The 25,998-nt window shown below is 45.4% G+C and overlaps 1 protein-coding gene and 1 long non-coding RNA gene across 2 annotated transcripts in view; both read left to right on the top strand.

Moving 5' to 3' along the window:
- Positions 1-484: 484 nt before the first annotated feature.
- Positions 485-25,998, top strand: part of SORD (sorbitol dehydrogenase) — a 34,030-nt gene continuing 8,516 nt past the window's right edge. The window contains exons 1-5 of the mRNA XM_072808220.1: positions 485-706; positions 14,116-14,149; positions 17,458-17,622; positions 21,055-21,214; positions 24,870-24,988. Of these exons, the coding sequence (XP_072664321.1) occupies positions 644-706; positions 14,116-14,149; positions 17,458-17,622; positions 21,055-21,214; positions 24,870-24,988 (541 nt within the window). The 5' untranslated portion in view covers positions 485-643. The remainder of the gene's footprint in view (positions 707-14,115; positions 14,150-17,457; positions 17,623-21,054; positions 21,215-24,869; positions 24,989-25,998) is intronic.
- Positions 901-7,603, top strand: LOC140622576 (uncharacterized). The gene is made up of 2 exons (XR_012022289.1): positions 901-3,536; positions 5,843-7,603. It is a non-coding gene; the product is annotated as an uncharacterized lncRNA (long non-coding RNA).

Genomic DNA, 25,998 nt, shown 5'->3' on the forward strand with positions numbered 1-25,998 from the left:
CTCCTCCCCAACCCGGTCCCAGCCCCCTCCCCAGCGCCCCCTCACCTCCCAGCCTCCTCCCCAACCCGGTCCCAGCCCCCTCCCCAGCGCCCCCTCACCTCCCAGCCTCCTCCCCAACCCGGTCCCAGCCCCCTCCCCAGCGCCCCCTCACCTCCCAGCCTCCTCCCCAACCCCCTCCCAGCCCCTTCCCCAGAGACCCCCTCACCTCCCAGCCCCTTCTGCAGCCTCCTTCCCACCTCCCAGCCCCCTCCCCAGCGCGCCCCTCACCTCCCAGCCTCCTCCCCAACCCCGTCCCAGCCCCCTCCCCAGCGCCCCCTCACCTCCCAGCCCCCTCCCCAGCGCGCCCCTCACCTCCCAGCCTCCTCCCCAACCCCCTCCCGGCCCCCTCCCCACCGCGTCCCAGCCCCCACCCGCACCCTGTCGGGCAGAGGCCCGGGCGCCGCAGGGAGGCCCCGCCCCCCACGCTAGCCCCGCCCCGCCCCGGTTGTCAAGGACGGGGAGGCCCCGCCCCCGGCCGGCCGTGCGCCTTTTCTGACACCCGGGGCCTCCCAGCTCTAACCGTCCCTGTACCCTGGCGGGGCTGTCACTCGAGCCACCACACGTCCCGCGGACTGCAGCCTCGACCCGGGAGGGAGAGCACGACATGGCGGCGGCCAAGGCCGAGAACCTCACCCTGGTGGTGCACGGACCCGGAGACCTGCGCCTGGTAAGACGGGAAGGGGAGAGGGAAGCTGGCCCGACCCTGCCCCGCTGGCCTCGGAGGGAACTCCGCCGCGGCCCCGGCCGGCTCCCCCTGGCGACGGGCCCTGCACCTCCGGGTCCTGGCCGGGTCCTGGCCGGGTCCTGGCCGCCCAGAGCCGAGCTGGTTACGGTGGCGGGGGGAGGGGAGGGGGCTGTGGCTGTAAAGCGCTGAGAGGAAGGTTCTTGCCTGCGCCTCCTGGAATCCAGCCCCGTGGCCGGCACGTGGCCAGAGGCCAGGAGGGTTGCAAACTGATCGAAGCCTTCTCCCTGCTTTGCCGGCTGCAGATTCGTAGTCTTGCCTCTTTCGTTGCGCTTTTCAAGAGATACCAGGAGGCTACCTGATGTAGGACGTGCCCTGAACTCTGGGAAGACAGTGCAAGGCAGAAAGGAGGGCAAAGCTGTGGAACTCATATTTAATCGGTCTTGCCTTGGCCTGGTAAAACCTCCTTTGCGGGATTATTGTGATCACAAGAGTACCCAGGACTTACCGGCTACTCAGAAAATGCTAGTGCCTGCCTCTTGAACTTCCAGCACAGGCCTCTGTCTCCAGGACCCCTGGTGTTCCTGCGCCTGTGCCAGACTTCAGGATCTGGATAGTGTCCATATCTCCAAAGCTTCTTTTCTCCTTGCCACCCTTAGTCCACGCTTAGTTCATTTTCCCACCATCTTTGATCCGGCTCCTGTTATCTTTAAGAACATTTTGTGTATGTCTCTTTGGCACCATACCTTTATGTTTGCTCTCTGGCTTAGGTGGCCAAAGTCAGGGAGCTACAGGGTCAGCCCTGTGGTGGTGTCAGGGGTCCCTTGACAAAGTCCATCTCAGATGGGCCTGGGATAGCAGTGGGTGTGTGGGGTGGGCGCCAGCCATCTCAACTGCTCCCTGGCACCTCCTTCCTCCTCAAAGAGAAGATACAGGAAGATCTAGATAGGAGAGACTCAGCAGATTATCCAGATTAGCGATTCTTGATTATATGAGAATCTAGGGTCTCTTTCCCCAGAGAATGCAGATAGACGGAGTTTGGCAGCAATTTCAGAGATTTTTGTGGAGTTCCTTTAAGTCCCTCCATCAACTCCCTAGAGTTTTGTGGATCCCTGACCATGAGCTCCTTCCCTGAGCCAACTCTCCCATTTCCTTAGTTAAGAAAGTGCCATCCCCAGGGTGACAGGCTTGTTTAGTTAACAGAGCCCAGATGAGAACTCGGGTTCAGGCTCCCATTCTAGTGCTCTCTCCACTCTGTGGAGCCTCACCCAAGGTCCCAAATTAAAGTGATGCTGTTAGTGCTTATTACTCCCAACACCAGATGGTATTGTAAGGAAGGCAAAGTAATACAGCTCTACGCAGCTTACAGAGTGACCTCCAACTCCATCCTTCATTCCACATTTATTAGATGAGAGGGTGACTGCCATATGCCAAGCGCTGGGTGGAGGGCTGGGGTCCCAAAAGAGAAGAGGAAGATGTAGCCCCTACCCTCAAGCTGCTCTAGGGAGACAGACAAGATAAAGTTAACGATCAGACAGTGTGAGGGTTTTGGATGCTGCACTGAGTAAAGACCTTAGGGGATGGTTGGGTGAGGGTGTGTGTGCTTGACCTAGGAAGGAGGCCTAGAGGAGGTGAATGCTCCTTGACCTGGTTCTTGAAGGATAAGTAGGAGTCATTCAGGCAAATGTAAGAACAAGTGCAAAGATATATGAAGTACAAGATTACGGGTCCTGTTTACTGGCCCTGCAAATAGTGTGGAGTTTGGTGAGGCTGGGGAAGTGGATAGGATCTGCTTCTGCTGCAGAGGGCCTGCTTTCAGTCATGGATCTAATAAGTAGCAGGACTAGAATTGCAACCCCAGGATCTGCTTTGCCTTAACTCCTAAACTCATGCTCTCCTACTGCTCTTCCAGGTGACCTCTATTTTTATCACCGCTCTCTAGAGCCTTGAAGATTGGAGGGAGTGGGAAGCTCACCTTAAAATTGATTTTATGAAAAAAAATTTTTTTAAAGATTGATTTTATCGCTTTGCCATAGAATTTGATCAGCTTTGCTCTCTGAATTAGGGAGGAATTGAGGTGGGTGTATCCTAAAGGCTTTAGAAAATATGATGGGCTAGAGAATGTTGCCTGTGGTTGTGGCATTGGTACACTGAAAGGATTCAGGATGGATTCATGAGGGCCTCAGGTCTGTTTGAGAGTAAGAGGTGATGGGATCATTTACTAGACAGAAGAGAATACATTAAAATGATGAGATCAGGTCTGAGTTTAAGATGTCTCTGGAACACAACATCGAGGAGTCTTTGAGAAATTATCGTGGTTCTAAGGATCTGGGATATAGCAACTGGAGCTGTAAATTCAGGAGTCATCTGCTTCTTTACTGAGCAGTTTTGCACTCCCACCCCATGAGGCATTTGGGAATGTGTAAGGGGGCCCGGGTTGTCACAACAGCTGAGGGGCAGACTTCATTAGGTTTACAGCACTGTCCTGCTCAACAAAGTATTGTCCTTCCCAAAGTTTCACTGTAGTGGAAAATTGTAGAAGGATAAGCCTGCCTAGGCTGAGTGGGACGTGTAGACTGAGAAGGCAGCAGGTGGAGGACATTACCTTGGAGAGAGCCCCGCACTCAGGGAAAGGGGCAGAAAGCTGTCAGAAGGGTGACCAGGGATGACTAGGCTGCCTCAGAGATAACCTCAGCACAGACCCTTCTGGCCCCTCACCACTCCCTACAGAGAAGGACCCTCAGCACCTCGACAGAGAGCCCCCTGACTTCCATAGAGTATCTCTGTCCTTCCACCCCTTCTGTAAGGCAAATAGGTAAGTGGTTTGGGATTGGGGGTGGGTGGTACTACTAGGGCACCAGGAAGCAACCCGAAAGGCTTTCCAAAGGAACACCAGTTCTCCTTTCTGTGGGAGAACCAGAATGAAACCCAAGATTTCCTGGACATAGATAGCCGGCTGTGGCCATTTTGGCCAACCAGGGTCAGGCACAACCAATGGTTGTGCCTCAGGAACTCATGGGAAGGGAGTTATCTGGTGAAAGGCCCATTTCTAAAATCTGAAGCAGGATTTGGAAGGGTTCTGAAGCAGGAAGCCAAGGGTTCAACCCTTTCTAGTGCTGCTATCCCACTTCGGGTAAGCCCAGGGACCAGCCAGCATCCATGGCAGTGGTTTGTGGCAGAAATTTGACCTGAACCTCTTCAAACTCCTGGCATCTTCCACCTGCCAAGAAAGGAAACTTAAGACCTCGCTTCTTTCTGCCTTACGGAGAAGGCAGGATTCCCTCTTCTTCCTTGATTGCTGGGGCTGCAGGGAAGGAAAAATTAAATTCCTTGCCTACTATGTAGCTAGTGATCTCCTCGCCACAGCAAGGGAAGAGCCCTGGCAGCTCCAGTGCTCCCTGGCCTGGGGATTCAGGTCTGCATGGTGTCTTCACTCTGGGCATTTCTAAGTTGAGTGGTAAATCAGAGAGAGTATATGTGTGCACACACAAACGCACAGAGACACACTGACTGGTGGTTTATTTTTTATAATGAGGAAAACAAAAATTTGAGGGGGGAAACAGAGCTTTTACTTTTCCCTCCCTATTTTAAATAGGGAAAGGAGCAAGGGGCAAGGCAGCCAAACTGATGCGTAAAGAGGCAAACTGCTTGTCAGCAAAAAGTGTCAGCTCAAAGTGCAGCTGGCTGAAGTTCTCTTTAAATGGAAACAGTAATAAAGTCACGAGCCAGGTTGAGGCCCAGAGTGCAGTTTAGTGCCAGCTCTGCTGTTCATAGTTTTGTGAGTCGCCAAATTACTTTCTGCTTCAATTTCCCATCTGTGTGATGGGGATGACAGTAATTCTCACCTCTGGGTTGTGTGAAGACTAGATGGTATCAAGGAACAAGAATTTCATGTCCTGTCAAAGGTTCTAACTGGACCAAGAATCAAATTGACATGAGACAGATTAGCAGGAGAAAATCAAATTTAATAGGTAATATGTACAAAGAATCTACAAATACATGGAAATGGCCAAAGACAGGCAAAATGAGGTATATATGGGATTCTGAATTGAGGAGAAAGGGGCTGGGGTTTGGGACTTCAAAGGGAATGAATGCAATTCACAGGAAGATCAAAGAGTAAATATTTGGTATATTTGGTAAACAAATGTTTGCCCTGACGTATAACTAGATTACTCAGATAAAATTTATCTGTGGTCAAGCCCCTCTAATTTCCATTATTCTTTGTTGTTAAGGGAGGGGTAAAAGTGTCTCCTGAATCCGCAGGACCTTGATTGCCTTCGGATTAAAATAATCAGGGCAGACTGCCCTTGGCCCTTACAATGGGCTGGTGCCTGTAACAGGCCTTGCACAGCTAATGACATACGCTAAGGCTAGGGCCTATGGAGAATCAGACATTTACACCATCTCAGTTTAGGGGTGCCTGGCTGGCTGGCTCATTGGGAAGAAGACGGGACTCATGATCTTGGGACCCTGAGTTAAAAGCCCCCCATTGGGTATACAGATTACTTAAAAAGACCTTAAAAATAGTAATAAAAAAATCTTAGCATAAAAAGAGAAAAATCAAGACCTTCAAATACATGAGCATTTTTTGTGTGTGTGTTATGTGGGCAATCTTTAAAAAATTTATTTATTGGAGAGAAAGCACACACTTGAGCAGGGTGAGGGGCAGAGAGAGAGAAGCAGACTATCCCCTGAGCATGTAGCCCTATGCAGGGCTTGATCTTTACTGATGTAGTTTTGGAATTTAGGTGAGGTCGGGAGCCCATGGCCAAGAAAGAATTCTCAGGCATCTTTGGTGTAAAAAGGGTGATCTTATTAAAGCATGGGACAGGACCCGTGGGCAGAAAGAGCTGCTGCACTGAGGTTGTGAGGAATGGCTGATTATATATGCTTGAGAGTTAGGGGTAAGGAAAAAGGGAGGTGTCCAGAAGGACTTTGATATTGCTAAAGAAGACTTTCTGGGTACAGGAGGCCTTGTTTTTGTTAAGCCAAGGTTGTTCCCTCCCACACACACACCCCAGCAAAGCATTAACATTAAGATAGTTGTAAGTTTCCTGGAGGAATGTCACAGGAGTGGGGGGGGTGTAGGTTATGGGGTGTCACCTTGTGCTTTGTCCTCAGCTTCTGCTCCCTCATCACCATGACCCTGAGATCACAACTTGAGCCGAAATACGGAGTCAGATGCTTAACCTACTGAACCACCCAGGTACCCCTCTGTGGACAATTCATAACCAAATTATAATAAATGTAGGCCTGGGCAATAATCTTGTATTTATCTGTATTTGCCAGTTTAATTACTTTGTGCCTCTTAGTTCAGTCTTGAGAAATCCAGAAGTTCCTTTTGATTGGGAAATGAATTCTCTCTTGAGTTCATGAAGTTGGGATATAAAAGTCAAGTGAGTTTTTCTGCACAGAAGCTGCTTTGCGGAGGAGGGCTGAGGGGAGACTTTGTGGGTTTTTTGTTTGTTTGTTTGTTTGTTTGTTTGTTTGTTTTTAATGCTCTAGGTTTCACTTGAAAGGTAGAGGGGAACAAAGAGAATTAATGTGGTGAGTGCCTACCAAATTTGGGCATGTGCCATGTACTTTAATTAGTGTTTCACACACTATGCTTGGTGAAACAAATGGCAATTTTATTTATTTTCAACCACAAGCCGATATGTTTGTGTTGCTGCGTTTTGGTGTTGCAGCAAAGTCAAGATGCTTTAAATATTGCTAAATGCTCCTAATCTGTTTTTTTCTATACATATTGCATCATACATCAGTAGTAGTCCATCGACCACATTGAGTGCATTTCATCTGCCAGTACTCCTGCAAGCTCTGCCAGATTTCAGGCACCCGCATGTGGCCAGGGAGAAGAAAGGAGCAACCCAGCCCCCACTTCCCGGAGGCGGACCACTGGATTCCAGATGGGATATAGTCAGATTTTTGTTTTATGATGTAGGGGAGGAAAAATAATTTTCTCCCTGTGCTTCTAGGTTCTTGGCTGAGATCCCTTGTAATAAGAAGCAGATTAACAAGACTATACAAGTTTAATAATGTGTACCTCCTGTATATATGGGAGGTAATGATGAAAATAGTAATTTCAGGGCACTGGGGTGGCTCAGTGGTTTGAGTGGCTGCCTTTGGATCAGGTTATGATCCCAAGGTCCTGGGATGGAGTCCTGCATCAGGCTTCCTGCATGGAGCCTGCTTCTCCTTCTGCCTGTGTCTCTCCCTCTCTGTCTGTGTCTCTCATGAATAAATAAATAAAATCTTTAAAAAAGAAAAAACAGTAATTTCATGAGATGGCCAAAGCTACCACCTTAAATTCCATTTCCACCTAAAAACAAAAGATCTTGGAATGGGGGAAGCCAGTTAGGGAGGTTTTCGGGAAAAGCACAGAAAATAAAAGGTTGTTGCTCAAATTTAAATCTGTGCCTTCTCTCCTGGTGAGAGAGATTGGATCAATCTCTTTTTTCCTGATAGGGAGAGGGAGACACCCTTACAAAAGATTTTCCTTGTAAATGTAAATATCTCTTTCATAAAGTAAGTTCTCAGTTTTCAGAGCTTTTCCTAAATCTGCTGTTTGTTAAAAATGATCTGCCTAAAATAATTCTTTTGCCAAAGAGATATATTTGGGGATGGCAAATTCTGCTCCCCCTAAGGAAAGACCAAGTTAAAGGGAAAATAGGCATTTTAGAATGATGGGTTGATGGGACTCCTGGGTGGCTCAGTGGTTGGGGGCCTGCCTTTGTTTGGCTCAGGTCCTGATCCCAGGATGGAGGATCAAGTCCCACATCAGGCTCCCTGTGAGGAGCCTGCTACTCCCTCTGCCTTTGTCTCTGCCTCTCTCTCTCAGTCTGTGTCTCTCATGAATAAATAAATCTTAAAAAAAAAAAAAAAGGGTTGATGAGTTGATGTTAAATTTTAAAGAGCAGAGAAAATGTGTCAGCATCAAGCTTAAACATTAATCAGGCCCCACGAAGATATTTCTTGAGTTTTTGCCCTTTGAGGAGACGTGTTATACCCTAGGTCAAAAAAATTGCTTTGAATCTTTAATAGTTTTTAAAGTAAAATAGTTCTGTTTAATGTAACACATTGAAGATATCCCCTCCTTGCATATGTACTTTACTGTTAAGATTTTGGGATAAGGATGAGGGGATTATTTAATGAGGAAGCATCAACACTGGCAACTCAAGTGGTCCTGAGCATCAAGTCTCTTTCCCAGGTTACTTTTGCCATAGCTGCTAGACCCAGCTAGCTGCATCTCTACCACCAAATTAAAGGGCCCTGATAGGTTTTAAGTAGCAGCTGGATTAAACCTAGAGATTATACCAGAATGAAGAAGTGCAGGCTACTTAACCCGTTAACACCTGAACTAGATTTATCAGTCAGAGACACTGACAATACAATATAAAGCTCCTTCTGAAAAAGAGAAAATCAGGTAGTAGCAAATAGCTCAAAGAAATACCTCTTCCTTTATCTTAATTATATTTCAGTAATAAAACAAGACCCGAACCAGATGAACAACAGGAAATCAAATCCAGCTATTTCTGCCAACTGCTACGCAAGGACAGTGCCTTTGTCTGCAGGAGGCCTAGAGCCACAAAGCTTAATTTTTTCCACTAAAAGTAGCAGGAACAGTTAATAATACCACAAATAGGATCTTAACGTTTTATGTAATAAGTCCTAGTACTACTAAGAAATGTAGTGAAATACCCCTATTCTGAAGGGAATAACTAAGAGTATGGGAGAAATTGCTCTTTTATTTATGTATTTATTTTAAAGATTTTACTTATTTATTTGAGAGAGAGCTCAAGCAGGGTGGAGAGTTAGAAGCAGACTCCCCACTGAGCAGGGGGCCCCATGAGGTTCCATCCCTGGACCAGGACTCTGGGATCATGACCTGAGCTGAAGGCAGACGCTTAACTGACTGTGCCACCCAGGTGCCCCAAAATTTCTCTTTTAAAATTGCATGACAGAAATTAGGGAGGAGGAGAAATATGTACTCTCCTACTGTAATGACATCCACTTGATAAGTCTTCTGGTGTGGCTGTTAAAGCTGGCAATTTTCTCAAAATCGGATTTACACTGAGGAAGGAATAGGTCCAGATTTTATGAAGTGATGTTTAGCTAAATCATTTTTTAAAATGTAAATGTTTCATTTCCTAGACCTGAACACAGCATTTAATCAATGTTAGTAACACACTAGTGCATCCAGCAAAGCTGAGAGACTTCATATTTTTGCTTAAAGTCCATCTGATAGGTATAATTATATAGTTATATTTGTACATTTTGAATTAGGAGGAAATTAATTTTTTAAAAATTTACTGATTGGGCAGCCCCGGTGGCCCAGTGGTTTAGTGCTGCCTTTGGCCCAGGGTGTGATCCTGGAGACCCGGGATCAAGTCCCACATCAGGCTCCCTGCATGGAGCCTGCTTCTCCCTCTGCCTGTGTCTCTGCCTCTCTGTGTCTGTCATGAATAAATAAATAAAATCTTTTAAAAAAATGAAAAAAAAATTTACTGATTTGTCCCAGTTGAGAATTACAGTCCTTTAACCATCCTGTATGGATCCAGCTCTACAAGCTGGGGAGGCTCAATGGAGAGGATTGCCCACCTTCCCAGACCTGTGAGGACAAGGAAGGCTTTTTAGAGGAGGTGATTGATTCACTGTGTGCTTGTTTCTCACTTGTTCACAGGCCTCTATCCCTGACCTATGCCGAGTGCCAGTCCCAGGAGTACAGCCACCTGTGGGACAGCCCCACCTGGATGTCCCCAGACACTGCAATTCCAACACATCCAAACCTATATTTCCCTGAGTTCCCAGGACAATTAGCAAGTCACCCCTCCCCCCCATCTCCTCCCCTTCACTTCCCACCTCCTGAAGAAGGATCAGCCCCTGGGGAAGTGGTTCTGGGGAGGTGAGTGAGCAGCGGGGAGGTGAGTGAGCAGCGGTGTGCTAGGAGTTGCTGGAGGCTTGCAGAGAGCACTGGCTGCATCATGGAGGGGTTAGGACTTTACAGGGCCATGGGGCGCTGGAAATGGATTTGTATTTTAGAAAGACTGTTAGCAGAAGGTGGGGGGTTGGAACCCTGAGAGCTCAGGCTGGAGAGTGGTTCAGTGGGCTTTGGAGGGAGTATTTGACCCTCTACTTTGACCCCAACTTGGCCAGGGCTAATGCAGCTACAACAGAGCCTTTTATGACAAAATGGCCCATCAGGAAACCTTTGGATTTTCCTCCCTTGTTTGAAACATGCTCCAGGGAGGAGGAAAACTGAGGAAGGAAAGCAAAATAAGGTCTCTTGCTCTGTTCTTCTTACATATAGAGGGCAGCCAGCTGTCATCAGGAGACCTGATGGGGAAGTAGGCCGTGGTGGGCTTGGGGGACCTGGGGTAAGGCTGCTCCCAAAGCCCTCACTCTAAGGCATAAAGCTTGGCTTTACACACTTGCCCACAACCAGTAGAGTTGGGCTTAAAACTGCAGAATCCCATTTCCCTTTCTCCCAAATCCCAGCCTTGTAAGGAGGAGGCCAGTTTTCTTAATATTGACATGACAACAAGGGAAATAACTTGTCCAAAAACAATTTTTAAAAGTACCCTTTTCAGGGGGCACTTGCATGGCTTAGTGGTTGAGCATCTGCCTTCGGCTCAGGGCGTGATTCTGGAATCCTGGGATCGAGTCCCACATCGGGCTCCCTGCACAGAGCCTGATTCTCCCTCTGCCTGTGTTGTGTCTCTGCCTCTCTGTGTATCTCATGAATAAACAAAATCTTTAAAAAATAAAAAATACCTTTTTCAAAAGAAGGACAAGGCTGTCCAGAGCAGGTTCTACCATACTGTGAGTTAATGATAAGAAATAGAATTTTGCTTCAATTTCTTTTGTAATAAGAGCTCAGTTATTTACTATGAGTTGGGCACTGTATCTTATGGTTATCCTTATTATACAGAGGAGGAAATTGCAAGAGCAAGGAGCTTATGTAACTACCCCCCCCCCCCACCCAGGCCATGCAATGGGTGGAGGGGAGCCTGGGTTTGCACACAGACAGGCAGTTGCAAACTGAGTTCTTCACCCCTGCTCCCCTTGGGTCATCTATAGGAGGGTAAAGGCATTTTCCCTTGATTTCTCCTCATGTTGAGGCCATTGCTGCACAGGTGGCCATAGAAGAAGGTGGGGGGGGGGGAGGACAGGAGGATATACTTAGGAAACAAACATTTAGGCTGATTTGACAAAATATATTTAGGAAATACAAGATAACATTTAGGATGCAAGAGGCACCAGGAATGATTCCATGCCCCCACAGAGTTTTACCTGAAGTATTTCCCTGATTTTGTGGGGAGGAGGGGGAGTTGGAAGGGATAGAAGGGAGGATATGTATGTGACGTATTTCTGACTTGAAATGAAAAATGCCGGAAAAGTGACATAACTACAGAAAAGAACAGTTAACTCCACTCTCCTTTATCCCTTTGTTACTGTCACTCACAGAGATAAGAAGTCCTGTTCAGGAAACCTTGAAGATGCCTGATAACAAAACTTAGGAGATGAAAGGGCAGTGGGGATAAAAATGAAAGCTGGGGATCTCGGAGGAGCTAAGAAACTGATAGATGAGAAGTAGGATGGATGAAAGAATATCGTCACCGAAATCTGAGACAGAAAAGGAGATTAAGGAAACAGAGGATTTGGACTAACGTCATTTGGAGGAATCACAAATGAAAAGCAAGGTTTTTTTAGTAACTGTGCTGGGATAACCTTTTAAAATAAGAGCTCCACAGCCATGCTTAGGATAACATTTGTAGACTTAAGGGCTCATCTTAACACGGTCTTCTGCTTCTGCGGCATGTCTTCTGCAGAGAGGGGAGTCAGGAGCCAAGCTGAGTTGTCAGGGTGGTTAGAGTAAGCAAGAAAGAGAACGGAGAGGAAAAGGTATTGAAGTTCTACATGTGCCACCTGCTCCAAAGGGAAGACCAGGCTATCCACACAGCACCCTCTAGTGTCTAGAAAGGTGACTGCAGCTTTCCTTGGTGGCAGGGCCAAAGCTGGTCGGCTCTCACCTCCAGCAAATCTTTACTGTAGTCCTCTCCAGTGACCCAGGGCCTCCTTGGTGTGCCCAGCTGTTGCTTTGAGCTTGATTCTTACCCCTCTCTGCCCCTAAATGGGGTATTCAGGGCTGACCTGGTTGAAGGCAGGGATAATGAAGAATAAATTACTTCTTGCTGCTTGAGAAGTTGCCTACTGGTAGCTTTACTGGGGAGGTTTTGGTGATAGTTGGCTATCAGGAGTTGCTCATTTTTAGATGGATTCCCTCCTCCCCCCCCTTCTTTCCTTCCTTCCTTTCACATGTAGCCAGTTTAAATTATTAAGAGCTGAAAAACTGACTGAGCACCTTTTCCCCACATCAGTCTGCTTTGGATATATATAGCTCTACCAGTTTTACCTTAGTACTACCATGGGCAGATCACTAAATCTCCCTGTTCTCCAGTTTCATCTTATGGAAAATGGGATCATAAGAGAAGGTACTATGTAGGGTTGTTGTGAGGATGAACCAAGGTGATGCGTGTACAGCATTTAGCACAGGACCTGGTAGGAGGAAGTTAGTTTTAGCTAATCAGCATTAGCACTGATTCTCTTCAAGCTACTTGAACAGAAAGGCTGGTAATCTGAGATGAGCGAGAACTGCAAACCTTCTTTCGCTGTCTATTATGGAGAGTGGTTAGGTAACAAGTACATGCTCCCCCATGTTTGAGGCAGTGCACTGTGCCTGGTGACTGGAGAGATCGAAGGCATTGTCTTTGGCTTCAGGGTTATTTTGATAGCAAAATAGCCCAGGGGTCATTCATTGCTAACCTATGAAAGCATCTGGGCTTCTATGTGGCTGGAACTGGAGGGTATTATGCAGAGTGAAATAAGTCAATTGGAGAAGGACGATCATATGGTTTCACTCATACATGGAATATAAGAAATAGTGAAAGGGATTACAAGGAGGGGAACTGAGTGGGAAAAATTAGAGAGGGAGACAAACCATAAGAGACTCCTAATTCTGGGAAACAAAGGGTTACAGAAGGGGAGGTAGGTGGGGAGATGGGGTAACTGGGTGACAGGCACTAAGAAGGACACTTGATGGGATGAGGAATGGCAAATTCAATTTGCCACTATATGTTGGCAAATTGAATTTAAATTTAAAAAAAATAAAAAGAGAAAAGAAAAAAAAGAAAGCAAGCATCTGGGGAAGGCTTTCTGAAGGGGACCAGCTTTGGGCAGTGCCCCAGCAGCGTGCTCTGCAGGGGCCCTGCCCCAACCTTCTCTCCACCTTTCTGACTACTCCTTGCATCACCCTGAAAGGAGAAAGGGCATATTCCACCCTTGAGGTGTAGTGGGATGCAGTGAGACAGGCTGGGGAATCAGGTTTAGTACTGGTTCATCCACTCTGGCGGTAAGACTTTGACCAAGTTATTTAATTTCCCAGCTTCGGGTTTCTCATCTGCAAACCATGGGCCATGTGCCATGATGTGTGTAAAGCCAGAACATTGTCTGGCACATAGTTGGTACAGTGAACATTTCACATTCCTTCCTCTTTTGGCTGCCTTCAAAGATTTCATAAAATGAACCCTTGACTTTGGCCACTCACCATCCTTCCTTCTTGTCACCATGAATGTCCTAGCTTGTTGGTAATGGAAAGGAAAGTTGGTTAATGATAATAATAGCTGTGAATGCCAGAATAGCTCATATTGCTTTTTGAACCTGGAGAGTGGCCAAATGCTATGTGTTCCCAAAGGGCCTCTAAAATTCCACATGGGAGGTTTCAGAAGAGGGGACCAAGCACTGATCCATGTGCTGATGTAAAGGAGAGAGAAACTGCATACACTTTCTCCAACTTGTCTAGAGGTCAAAGCCTTCACATGCAACTACCAGATACCTTCACCCTTCACCCTGTAAGAGCTTCCCAGACCAAACAAATCTGTATCTTAAGAATGTGTTTTTTGAGGAGGGAAGGATCTGATATGGAAGGCCGTCCAAACATCCCTTTCTGCCTAGGGGAGCATTTAGTACACTTTATCAGTCCAGGGCAAATTGCACCAGTGGGTGGGAGATGGTGAAGTCAGGAATTCGGGGCAGGGCTGGGGTTGGGGTGACTGGGTGACGGGCACTGAGGGGGGCACTTGACAGGATGAGCACTGGGTGTTATGCTATATGTTGGCATATCGAACTTGAATAAAATATATATAAAAAAAAGGAATTAGGGGCAGCACGATTTAGTGTGGCCCCTCAGGCATCCACTCAGCTGCAATATGGTCTGACCCTGTGTTAATTCTAAGAAGTACTTGAGTGAGAGTCCATGTTGACTAAGCAAATTGAAAATGTTCATAAGAGAAAGTCATTATGCATGCTAACTGGTTTTTCTATTTTATTTCCTTTAGGAGAACTATCCTATCCCAGAACCAGGCCCAAATGGTAGGTCCTTGGGATGCTCAACTTACGTTTTATTGTTTCTTATTACTTATCCTGAAGACACCTGTGCATTGCTTGCTTACCCTCTTTTCCTCCTGTTTATTACTTTGCCTCCAATTAAAAACTATCATTTTGTTAGGCTGTCAACCCAGTCTGTTACCCATGGCATGACTAGATAGATTCAACTTGACTGCTACATGAAATAAATAGTGATAGAATCAGAAGAGTTACCATATCAGACTGCTGACTTGTCCCAGAGTCTTTCTTTTTGAAGCCTTTATTTATTTATTCATGAGAGACCCACAGAGAGAGGCAGAGACATAGGCAGAGGGAGAAGCAGACTCCCTGAAGGGAGCCTGGTGTGGGACTTGATCCCAGGACCCCAGAATCACGACCTGAGCTAAAGGCAGACAGTCAACTACTGAGCCACCCACGCGTCCCTGTCCCAGAGTTTTTGACATAAAATGTCTTTCTGGACCAGAAAGAGTTGTTCCTCATTTGACCTAACCTAGAGTTAGGTTACTCTGTGTACTATAAGGTGCTATTCGGGTGGCCAAAGCCTGTCCTAACCCTAGCCCAAGCTTTGAAAATGAGTGAGTCTACAGAACTTAATCTCTTCATTAAAGAAGAGGACGTCACCGTAGGGAGACTAGGACCTTCTGTTCAGTGGGAATAGGCATAGCAGATTGTGTGGAAACAGTTATCTCCTATAAAACAGTTTTTCCCTTACATGGTTGTTACATTTTTTCCTATAGGTAGGTGATTTGTGGTGAGGGCAGGGTGTAAGACCCTGAATACACGGCAGAGCTTTAGGTCTCTTAGTGGGAATGGGAGGGGCCTCATGGATCGCTGCCCCATGGCCCTAATCAACCAGGCACAGACAGTGGGTGAACGTTCCTGTCACCTTTGTTCTAGTCCTTTGGCTTCTCACTGGGTGAGCCTGTAAGACCCAGCTGACAAGCACATTTCCTGGGGTGGTATCTGTACCTGGGAAAGTCATGCCCCCTGCTGGCTAAGGCAGATGCCTACTGAAAATTTTCCAGTACCTCCCATCCCTGGAGTGTTCCACTTCATAATCTGCAGTGAGGCTGAGAGCAAGAAGAAGAGTGTCTATAGATAACTCATCTCATATGCAGCCACTCAGGCCTCCTTCCTGCCCTTGGTGAGTTGGGGATGTGTTTTCCTACCTTACCCCAGAACTGTAGTTTCTGTGTGAACATCAGATTGAAGGCAGCTTTCCTGAAGCCTCCAGAGCTTTGCTACTCAAAGGTCAGTTGAGTTATTGGTTTATAGTGATAAGAACACAGACAATAGCTGTTTCTATCAGAATTTAGCATGTAATGCATATTTAGGGCTTAAGGGTTTTCACCAAGATAACATGTTCAGAGAAGTGAAAGAGGCCCCTCACTGTGTCCTGAAAAGTTGGTATTGATTCTAGAAGTAACCAAACAAGAGCTCTCTTGGACTCAAAGCACCCTGGTACTGTTTCTCTCTCTGACACAGCGTTCTGTTCTTACTTTTTTTTTTTTTAATTTTTTTTATTTATTTATGATAGTCACACACACACACACACACAGAGAGGCAGAGACATAGGCAGAGGGAGAAGCAGGCTCCATGCACCGGGAGCCCGACGTGGGATTCGATCCTGGGTCTCCAGGATCGCGCCCTGGGCCAAAGGCAGGCGCGCTAAACCGCGGCGCCACCCAGGGATCCCTGTTCTTACTTTCTTGTCTCTTGCTGTCCTTGGGTTGGAAGGGGAAACGATGGTAAATTCAGCTAGCCTTCTAGCAAGTCAAATTTAATCTCTTATTACAAATTGGTAACTTTAAGAGAGGAAACTCCTATAATCTTCTCTACTATTGATCAGTCTTCACCCTGCCATTTCCTACTTTGTCACCAAGGCCAAGGACAGAGAAGGTTCCACAGAACCACACCTGGTGGATTGGTAGGTGATTTGTGGTGAGGGCAGGGAGTAAGACCCTGAATACACGGCAGAGCTTTAGGTCTCTTTGTCTTTCTAAGGTAGTGCTTTTTCTCAGAGAGAGATTTGCACCATGGTCACCTTAGTCAGCCTAGACCAGTAATCCTTTAGCACTTACTTTAGCACAGGGGCTCAGTAGCATCATTATCTTTAACTTGGAAAACTGACAACAACAATACCAACAAATCTCACTTATTCAAACCTGTGAAGGGGAAATACCAGTTGAAATCTTTGGATGGTTTAAATGAAAGCTGCACTTTTAAACAAAACAAGACATGAAGAATGCAGTCAGATAGCTGACAAAGTGTTGCCAAGCCTAGATTTTGCAGCCTTTCTCTCATGATAGATAAGAATCAGGCATAGCAGATTGTGTGGAAACAGTTATCTCCTATAAAACAGTTTTTCCCTTACATGGTTGTTACATTTTTTCCTATTAATAATATCTTGTTTATGCAGTATATTAGACTTTTCCAGAGAAATGGAACCAAGAAAGAGAGAAATAAAGAGATTTATTATATATATTTATTTATACATAGTTTTATTATACATGTCTATATAGAGAAGGCTGAGGGAAATTTATTTTAAGGAATTGGCTCCTGTGATTGTGAGGACTGGCAAATCTGAAATTTGTAGAACTCACCCGTAGGCTGGAAGTTCAGGTAAAAGTTGATGCTTCAGTCTTAGAGAATTCCTTCTTCAGAAAACCTCAGTCTTTTTCTCCTAGGGCCTTCAACTGATTGGATGGGGCCCACCTACATTAGGCAGAATAATCTGCTTTATTCGGGGTTTACTGATTTATATGTTAATTGCATCTAAAAAAAACCTCACAGCAACAACTACTGTTTTGGGAGTTTTGTTTGTTTTTAAGATATTTTATTTACTTTATTTAAGAGAGAACAAGAGAGAACACGGGGAGTGGGAGGGGCAGAGGGAGAAAGAGAAGAGAAGCAGACTCCCCCTGAGCAGGGAACCTGATATGGGGCTTGATCCCAGGACCCCAAGATCATGACCTGAGCTGAAGGCAAACGTTTAACCGACAGAGCCATCCAGGTGCCCCAACAACTACTGTTTGATTAAACAACTGAGCACCATAACTTAGCTGAGTTGACACAAAATTAATCATCAAGTACAATTATTTTGCTCTATGGAAGCTTTCTTGGCACAAGTCTTAATTGGTATCACTGTTTAGCTTGTCTTCCTCTGTGGTCTAAATACTGTACCAGGCCTTTGAAACCAAGCCCGCTTCCTATCCAGTGGGAAAACATGGTGGTGCCTCCGACTGTAGAGGAGTCATTCTTTCCCTCACTTGTTTTCTCCTTCCTCTTATCAGAAGTACTGCTGAAGATGCATTCCGTCGGAATCTGTGGCTCAGATGTCCACTACTGGCAGCATGGTCGAATTGGGGATTTTATTGTGAAAAAGCCAATGGTGCTGGGGCATGAAGCTTCAGGAACAGTCGTAAAAGTGGGATCACTGGTAAAGCACCTAAAATCAGGTCAGCAAAATCTTTCAACTGATTTATTTATTCCTCAACACAAATGAATTTCTGTGTGTACTTTCTTGGGGCCAGGCCCTCTAAAACCCTGGGGGTTAAGACAGTGAACAAGACAGTCTCAGTTTCTACACAAATGAATTGTACCTTACACAGAGGAAGACAGGTCTGGGACACACATACAGTGACTTACTTACAATTGTATTGAGGACAACAGAAAAGAATAGTGGCATGATCAGTGTGTTCTAAACAGATTCCTGTCTATTCCTCCTTGGCCAACACCCTTAGCTCGGCAGCTAAGGAATAAGCCAAGCAAAGGGGTAGGGAAAATGTTCCAGGCATAGGAACCACAAACAGCTTTCACATGCTGAGAACCAGGGTTTTTGATACAGTCTTTGATCTTATTGGATGACTGGAAAACCACCAGTATTTTTCTAGATTTGCTTACTTCATTCTCTTGGAGGGAGGAATTCTCAGCTGAGGCAGCCTGTGATGTTCCCCAATACACTGAATTAAATACAAGCTGTGTGACACAGCCAGCTATTGAACTTATCCTTCCTTTGTGGACGAGGCCACTGTACAGCCTGGAGATGACATCAGATTATTTGGAGAAGGTTGGCAGGAGATGCCATTCTGTATTAGTTATAATGTTCTCTGAGCACAGCTACATGGAGAGGAACTGTCCAGCCCTGAAGAAGCTGGTCTTGTGTTTCGTTTAGGAATGTTGTTGGGCCCTCCATTCATCATGACTGGAAGTTGAGGAAGCCCCTGAGATTCTGTGCAGTTATCTCAAAGTGTAAGATTCATAGTTTCCAATTCCAATAGCCACTGATTGGTTCTTACCTGTGGGATGAGATCTCTAAATATTAATCACAACAGAATGAGGTTCTGTAAATTATAATAAGCATTTAGTCAGCATCTACAATGGGTCTAACCTTGTGCCAGGTGCTTTGAGGGATACAGAAAATTGAGAAGATACAATCCCTGGATACTTTGATCTAGGTTGGGGAGACCAGACATCAGGACATACATAAATACCAGTAATTAGAGAATAAGACCATAGTCTGTTATCAGGTATGAAAAAGAATAGGCTCTAACAATTCAAAAAAAGGGAATTTGTTGTGGACAGAGGTGTTTAAAGAAGGTTCATGGAGGAGATAGGTCTTTGGGTTGGACATTTAACTAATAATTATAGGAAGAAGAAAGCAGCTAATATTCATTGATTTACTATTTGTTGGTCTCCATGTTAAATACTTACATGTATAATTATGAATTTCATTGTTGAAACAACTCTGAGGTAGGCATTATTTTCTTCCTTAACAAATGAAGAAAGTGAAACCTGGTGATTGTCCAGGGTCACATACCAGCGAGTCTCAAGCTAGGGTGCTGGCCTTGGTCTTTCTGACTCTAAAGCAAATGCTCAAAACCACTGGGCTATCCAGCAGCTGGAGACCCAAGAACAGTTTTGTATTGGAGTTAATGAAGAGGTCAGAAGTGAATATTATAGTTAAGAGGAACAGAGCAATAAATTTACAGAGGCAAGTGTAACATATCTGGGGTGCTAATAATTCTGTGCTGTTCAGGGTAAAAATTCTGTGTTGGGAGTTAGCAATGATGTTAAAAATGCATAATCTGTATAAAGTTGCTCATTAAAAAGCACCATACAACTGTGAGTTATTATATTATAATGTAATCATTAGAAGATAAAACTGAGGCATACAAAACTCTAGCTGCTTGTGAAGGATCTTGAGTGCCAGGTTGAAGAAGTCATTGTCATCGGTAGAACATAATTTGGAGGAAGGGCTGCAGAGAAAGTAGAGAAGGATGGGAGGAAGAGACACATACAGGTGGAGTAACACACTTTGGTGGTTGCAAGGATTTCCATGGATCCTTTTTATTTTTCCTTTCCTTTTAGAACACAAAATTTTTATTGAGGTGTTTTACATGCTGATTTGGACGGAAAGGTCTAATTGACTAGTCTAGAAAGAAGAAAAGCACTAAGTAGTTCTTAATGTTTGTCTATAAAATTTTAACATAAATCTCAATCAATAAATCTAAGGCATGGAAAAATTCCTGACTTACTACAATCTGGCTATCTATCTTAATAGTTTGAATTTCGTGTACAATAACACCAGCTCAGATACTTATAATAATAACTACAATAAAAAGGGATAGTACTATTTACATTACTACTACTACCATCACTGCCACCACTACTTTTAATAGGCACTAACTACATACCAGGAGTCCGCACTATTCTGTAGGTACTTTTAACACAAAAGACACAAAAATAACATGTCTGTTTAGTAAAGGGCAAATCTTCCACGGATGACACACATCAGGTTAAGGAGGGCCCTATCTCTACTCATGCACCCCTCTGGGGGTGGGGGTGAGGATTGACTGGGAAACGACACAGAGGAAGGACATTTCCATGGTAGTGGTTATGTTTGTATCATGATAGGGGTTTATATTACACAGGTGAGTGCATTTATCAGAATTCATCTAGTGATCCATGTGAGTGTGTTTTTTTGACCAACACCTAAATTTTACCTTAAAAAAGAACCATAGACAAGTATCGAACTCTAGTTAATGATATGCAAGCTGAAGTATTTATACATGGAATATACTAATGACTACAATCTACTTGGAAATGCATCAGGAAAGAAGATAGGTCAATGGATAGTTGGGATGGATGGGTGGGTGGTTATGGGATGAAGCAAATTAGTTACATATTAATTGAAGAATCAAAATGGAGGATATCTGGGTGTTGACTGTATAATTCTTTCAACTTTAATGTATGTTTGAAAATTTCCATAATGAAAAGATAGAAGAGCAATTCTGAGGCTGGGTTTCCAAGCAGGCATAGTGAGACAGGAGTAGTACACTCCTTCACAAGCCTGAATGTTATTCTCCACTCCATCTGAGTCTCAGACCTCTGTGGGTTATTTGGCCAAGCAGGTCTGCTAACCCAGAAATCAATTAATTCCTAGTTATTGTCTACCTACAACCAGACTGAACATAAGACATGCCATAATTGTGGCTCTTGTGTTTGTAAAGGCCTTGCCCTAAATTTTCAAAGCAGGTGAAGGAAAAAAAGTCTGCATACTCCACACAGCAGGGTGAGATGAGCCCCAGCTTGCCTTAGAGATAGGGCTGGTTCTCTGTTTCCCAAGTTGGGAAGTGATTGTGGAGCTGAGGGGTAAAAGGGTAGGTCAAACCAGTCCGTGAAGTATGCTTGGTCATTTCTTCCCAGAGTATGAGTCTGTGCTGCATCTCCAGTTTTCTGTGGCAGTTCTAATGGGTTGAGTTTGTCTAGGGTGCCCTGGATCCCAGGGAGGAGGGTGGCTCACTGGGCCAGATTCCTCTGCTGGCATCTGCCCAGGAGCATTTGCCCCTTCACAGAAGCTCTGTTCCTGCTCGTGTTTTCCTCTCCAGGGGATCGTGTTGCCATCGAGCCTGGTGCTCTGCGAGAAATGGATGAATTCTGCAAGATTGGCCGGTACAATCTGTCACCATCTATCTTCTTCTGTGCCACACCCCCTGATGATGGGAACCTCTGCCAGTTTTATAAGCACAACGCTGACTTCTGCTACAAGTTAGTGCCCGAGGCCTGGCTGGGCCACCTGGGACCTCTCCCCCTCCGTTTGGTTGGGGTTCTTTCTTCTAGTTTCCAGTGGTGATTTCTTTGTTCTTCTCCGCTTGTAATTCTGGACATGAAGCATCCCCTCGACGGACCCTTCTTGGTGGCACTGAGAGAAGGTAGCTGGCCTAGGGCTGAGACTGACTCACAGTCCTCGGTTTAGTCTTTGAGCTGAAGCTCCCCTTGCCTGGAGCAATGATAGGGAATTGTTGGTGGCCTCACTCACTCCTTCCTCTCCAGCCAGCCTGCAGATAACTCCCTGGGGCTCGTCCTCCATTACTGGTTTCCAAGGCAGTGCCCAGGAGAGAGAACTTAATTATAGCAATGAGCCTGATTGTAACACCAGTAACAGCAGCCCCTGGGGTTTACTGGGGAGGCATGGCTTGTAGCCAGTGCCTGAGCTTTGGGATCCTGGATCACTCCCTCCTAGTGAGTGACTTTGGGGAAATGATGTCAACTTTCTGCTGCTTGGGTCTCATTTCACCTGAAGACTCAATGAGGCAATGCATGTGGAGTCACAGTTATTAGTACTCCGTGCCTGGCCTTGTGCTGATCAGCACTCTGCATGTCTTATCTTACTTAACCTTCATAAGAACAATGATAATGTGGGTACCAGTGTGGCAGGTTTGTGCAAGGGTGCAGAGGCCCTGTTGAAGGAGGCTAATTGGGGTACAAGCAGAGCCAGGAGTCAAGCTAGGGCAGCTGTGAGTCTTTTTTTTTTTTTTTTGAGTCTTAATTAAGTTCCTGCCCTGTGCTCATCACCCTACCTCTACTCTGGAAATGGTTTTGGGGGTAAGAACTTGCATCTGGCAGAAGCAAAGTGTTGCACTTTCTGCATGGGTCCCCCTGCCTGGAACTCTAGGTGCCGATGTGCCACTTTCCTTCTGACCTTTGGATTGGTGTGCTTTCCTCCCATCCCAGCCTGGCCAGGATGGGGCTCCTCTGAAGGAGGCCAGGAGCCAGTCACAGGGGCAGTGTGATGGATCTGAGTTTTCTAGTGCCCACTGGAAGCCTTGAGAGGAGTCACAGACCTGAACTCGTGATGAGTTTAAGTCAACAACTAACTGCTCGAGAAGAAAGCAGGTTACGTGGGTCAAGTCTGCCTTTCAGCAGGTAGTTCTTGAACCAGCCTACTTTGTCTGGGTCCTTTCCAAGTTAAAGCGCCAAACAAGGTTTTCATGAAAGGCAGAAAAGCAAAATGGTAAAGTCGCAAGACTAATCACTGGTCTCTGCCATTTACCAACTGTGTGACCTTCAGCAAATTACTTAAACTTGGTAACCTCAATATCCTTGCTAGTAAAATAGAGATGATAATAGCACCAATGTGATAAAATGCATAGAAAAAATTGGTAGAATTCCATGAGAAAAGCATACCAAGTACTCAAGATGAGGCCTGGAGCATAGTAGGTGCTCAATAAATGATGCCATGAGATGTCATAGCCATGGCCTTGTGTCTGGGGTACAGGTTAGCTCTGAAAGGAAGCCTGGCACTGGGGCTGGGGGCGGAGTTTATAGGGCATGGTGGGGAGGGGGGTGTTCTTTTGGTGATTGTTAATGGGAGGGCTGAACAGGGCCCCTAGGGGAACATGCAGTCCCCCACTTCTCCTTTCCTCTCATGTTCTTTCTGCTCGGGTCCACACACCAGCCCTGGACCCACACCCGCCTCTCTGTTTTTTTTGTGAGGAATCCTCTACTGCCACAACCTCTTTATTTTCCTACCCACCTTATTTTCTTTTTATCTTCCTGCTTCCCCCTTGGCTTCTTGATCATCCTCTAACCTTGTGCTGTTCCCTCAACTCTATTGTGAAAACCACCAAGTTGTCTTATTCTCTAGTGTTTAAAGTCATGAATGATTGGAGCCGGGAAGAAACTTAGAGTGCTCTCCTGCTCTCCTCTCCCTTCTCCCTCAATCCCCCCCCCCCCCCAACAAGGTCGGGGAAGGAGGACCTAGTAACTCTCCGAAGGTCAGTGGCAAAGGCGCAGTGCCCAGGTCTCTGCCTGGTGCCTCTGTCTCATCAGAATAATCTCTCCATAACAATCTTCCATCATTGCCATCCCCAATCCCATTTTTCCTGGGTGTTCTCCTGCCAAGGGGAAATCAGAGCAAAGGTGAGAGGAGTGCACCAATGCCCACCCTCAGTTCAGAGCCCATACAAGCTTCGGGGGAGTCCCAGATGTGAGGGGGCAGGCAAGTCTGAGAGAGGGTGGGGGCAGTTCCTTGAGAGAGTTTGGGAGTCTTCGTTGTTTCACTTCAAATTTTTGTTCCTTTTATAGAGTCAATGGGGAAGGTGGTGTGGGTAGAAGTGGTGATGATGGCCATTGGAGCAAGAGAGGATTGAAGGGATTGTGGGAGAGAAGCAGAGGGGTGGGGGAGGAGAAGATGGGACCGCAGGGCAGGCCCACTGCGGACCTTGTTGTTCTGTGGAATAGCATGAGCAGTGACACATCATCGAAGTGAGCACTTGGCCTGGCTGCCACTTTTCTGTCTTTTTGGGACTTGAGGAATTTTATGTTCTAGCATGTGGAGGTTTGGGGCACATGAATAAAAATCCTGGACAATGAGGACCAAGCAGAAATGAGTTATTATCCACAGAGCTACTTGTACCAGAAGGCAGCTTAATATGGGGCAGGCGGGATGTGGAACGAGGAGACCTGGCTTCAAGTGTGGCTGTTCTGCTCAATTAGCCTTGTAACCTTGGGCAAGTCTCTGAATGTCATTGGGTTTCCATTTCCTCTTCTGTAGAATAAAGGCAAAAATAAAGCCTGCCCTTCCTGCCTGACAAGGTCATGTTGAGGATCAAATCCGATAATGGATGAGAAAGCCCTCTAATCTGTAAAGCCTTATGCAAATGTTTGCTGTCATCACGGTGGGGTTGTTAATAGGGTCAAGCCAACTCAGTGAAAACCAAGAATCCTGTGGTGAAGGTGACACAGCATTTAATCAACTGCTTAGAAGTCAGGCTCTCTCTCATCATGACCCGTCCAGGGACAGCCAAGCAGCTGCTGCCATCAGATGTGGTTCTTCTGGAACATTTCATACAGGGGACAACAGAGTGATGCCAGCTTCTAAATCCTTGTTTTGCAAAGCTGCTGGTATTTGGGATTGTTTGCTGAAGTGAAACCAGAAAGGCCATACATAAATTTGAGAAGCAGATGAGATGTTGGCATATGGTTATATTACCCTCTTGTTAGGTGAACTTCTCATTTATTAATGACAGCCACACCATACCTTGTCTCAGATAACCTGTTGAAGAAAACCTAATGTGTTCACATTCACTGAAGTGATTTGTCCAAAGAAAACCATTTTAAGAGCCAGGCAGTATGGCAGGGTTTCTGGAATCAGATATATATTGTTTTCATTTCAAACTCTGAGCCTCTCACTAGTTTTGAACCTTTGGAGCAAGTCATTTCATTCTCTAAGGCTTTCTTTCCTTGTCTATGAAATGAGAATTTGAGAACCTACCCCAGAACTCTTCCAAGGATTCACATGAATGAATATATGTAAAATTCTTAGCATGTTGCTAGGCACATAAATAAGTGCTCAGTAAGTATTAACTCTTGTTATTAATAACCCAGAGGGACTAACTGAGTGTGTTGAATGATACTGCAGGCTTCCTGACAATGTCACCTATGAAGAAGGGGCCCTGATTGAGCCACTGTCTGTGGGGATCCATGCCTGTCGGCGAGCTGGAATCACCCTGGGGAACAAGGTCTTAGTGTGTGGAGCTGGTAAGTCACAGATGGCACCGTGGTTATAAGTTCATTAAAGGAAAATATGGAGATCTCTCTGCCCATCTCACTCCCCCTCCCAATTGCTGAAATTGTTCCTAGAATCTTTCTGGGTAGGGGAGGATTACAGTGTCCCCTTCCCTCAGTGATCAGCACTTTGCTAAAATAAACTATCTGCAGATATAATAGTAACTCAGGTTATTTCCTAGGCAACATAATCCTTTGGTTCATGTAATGAATGTAATTTGGAATTATTTATTAACTTGACACTAGGGAAATATTTTGGATAGTAAAGGGAAGGGCAACTTTTAGAACTTTCAAATCATGCCAGAGCAATGATCTCCTGGTCCATCCAGGAATAAGGTGGGTCCTGCTCATGGTCTCTGGAAGGAATGGAGTCTGGTCCACCGTGAGCCAGCACTCTGCTTGTTGGGGTTGCAACTGGCTGCCTTCTGTCCTCCTTTGCTTCCAGCCACCTGAACAAACCCTAGCAGCCTCACACTGAACCATTTTAGGTGTCTAATACTAGTGACACAGACAGCGTGCTCTTACTCCTTGTGGATGTGATTTGGTGTTTTCATACACCTTTTGGGGGTGTGTGTATATAATTGGCATATAATGTTACATTAGTTTCAGGTGTACAACATAATGATTTGATATTTGTGTGTATTGCAAAATGATCACCACAATTAGTCTAATTAACATCTGTCACTATACATGGTTACAAAATTTTTTTTTTCTTGACAATGAGAACTTTTTAAGATCTACTCTCAGCAACTGTCAAATATGCAATATGGTATTATTAACTATAATCACCACATTGTATATTATATCCCCATGATTTATTTATTTTATAACTGGCAGTTTGACTTTTTGACCCTCTTCCTCCATTTCTCTCACCTCTCACCACCCATCCTCTGGCAGTAAGTCTCTACTCTGTATCTGTGAGCTTCATTGTTTCATTTTGTTTTGTTTAGATTCCACATAAAAGTGAGATCATGCAGTATTTG

The sequence above is a fragment of the Canis lupus genome, chromosome 32 (assembly GCF_048164855.1).
Source record: "Canis lupus baileyi chromosome 32, mCanLup2.hap1, whole genome shotgun sequence".
In the NCBI taxonomy this organism is placed as follows: Eukaryota; Metazoa; Chordata; class Mammalia; order Carnivora; family Canidae; genus Canis; species Canis lupus.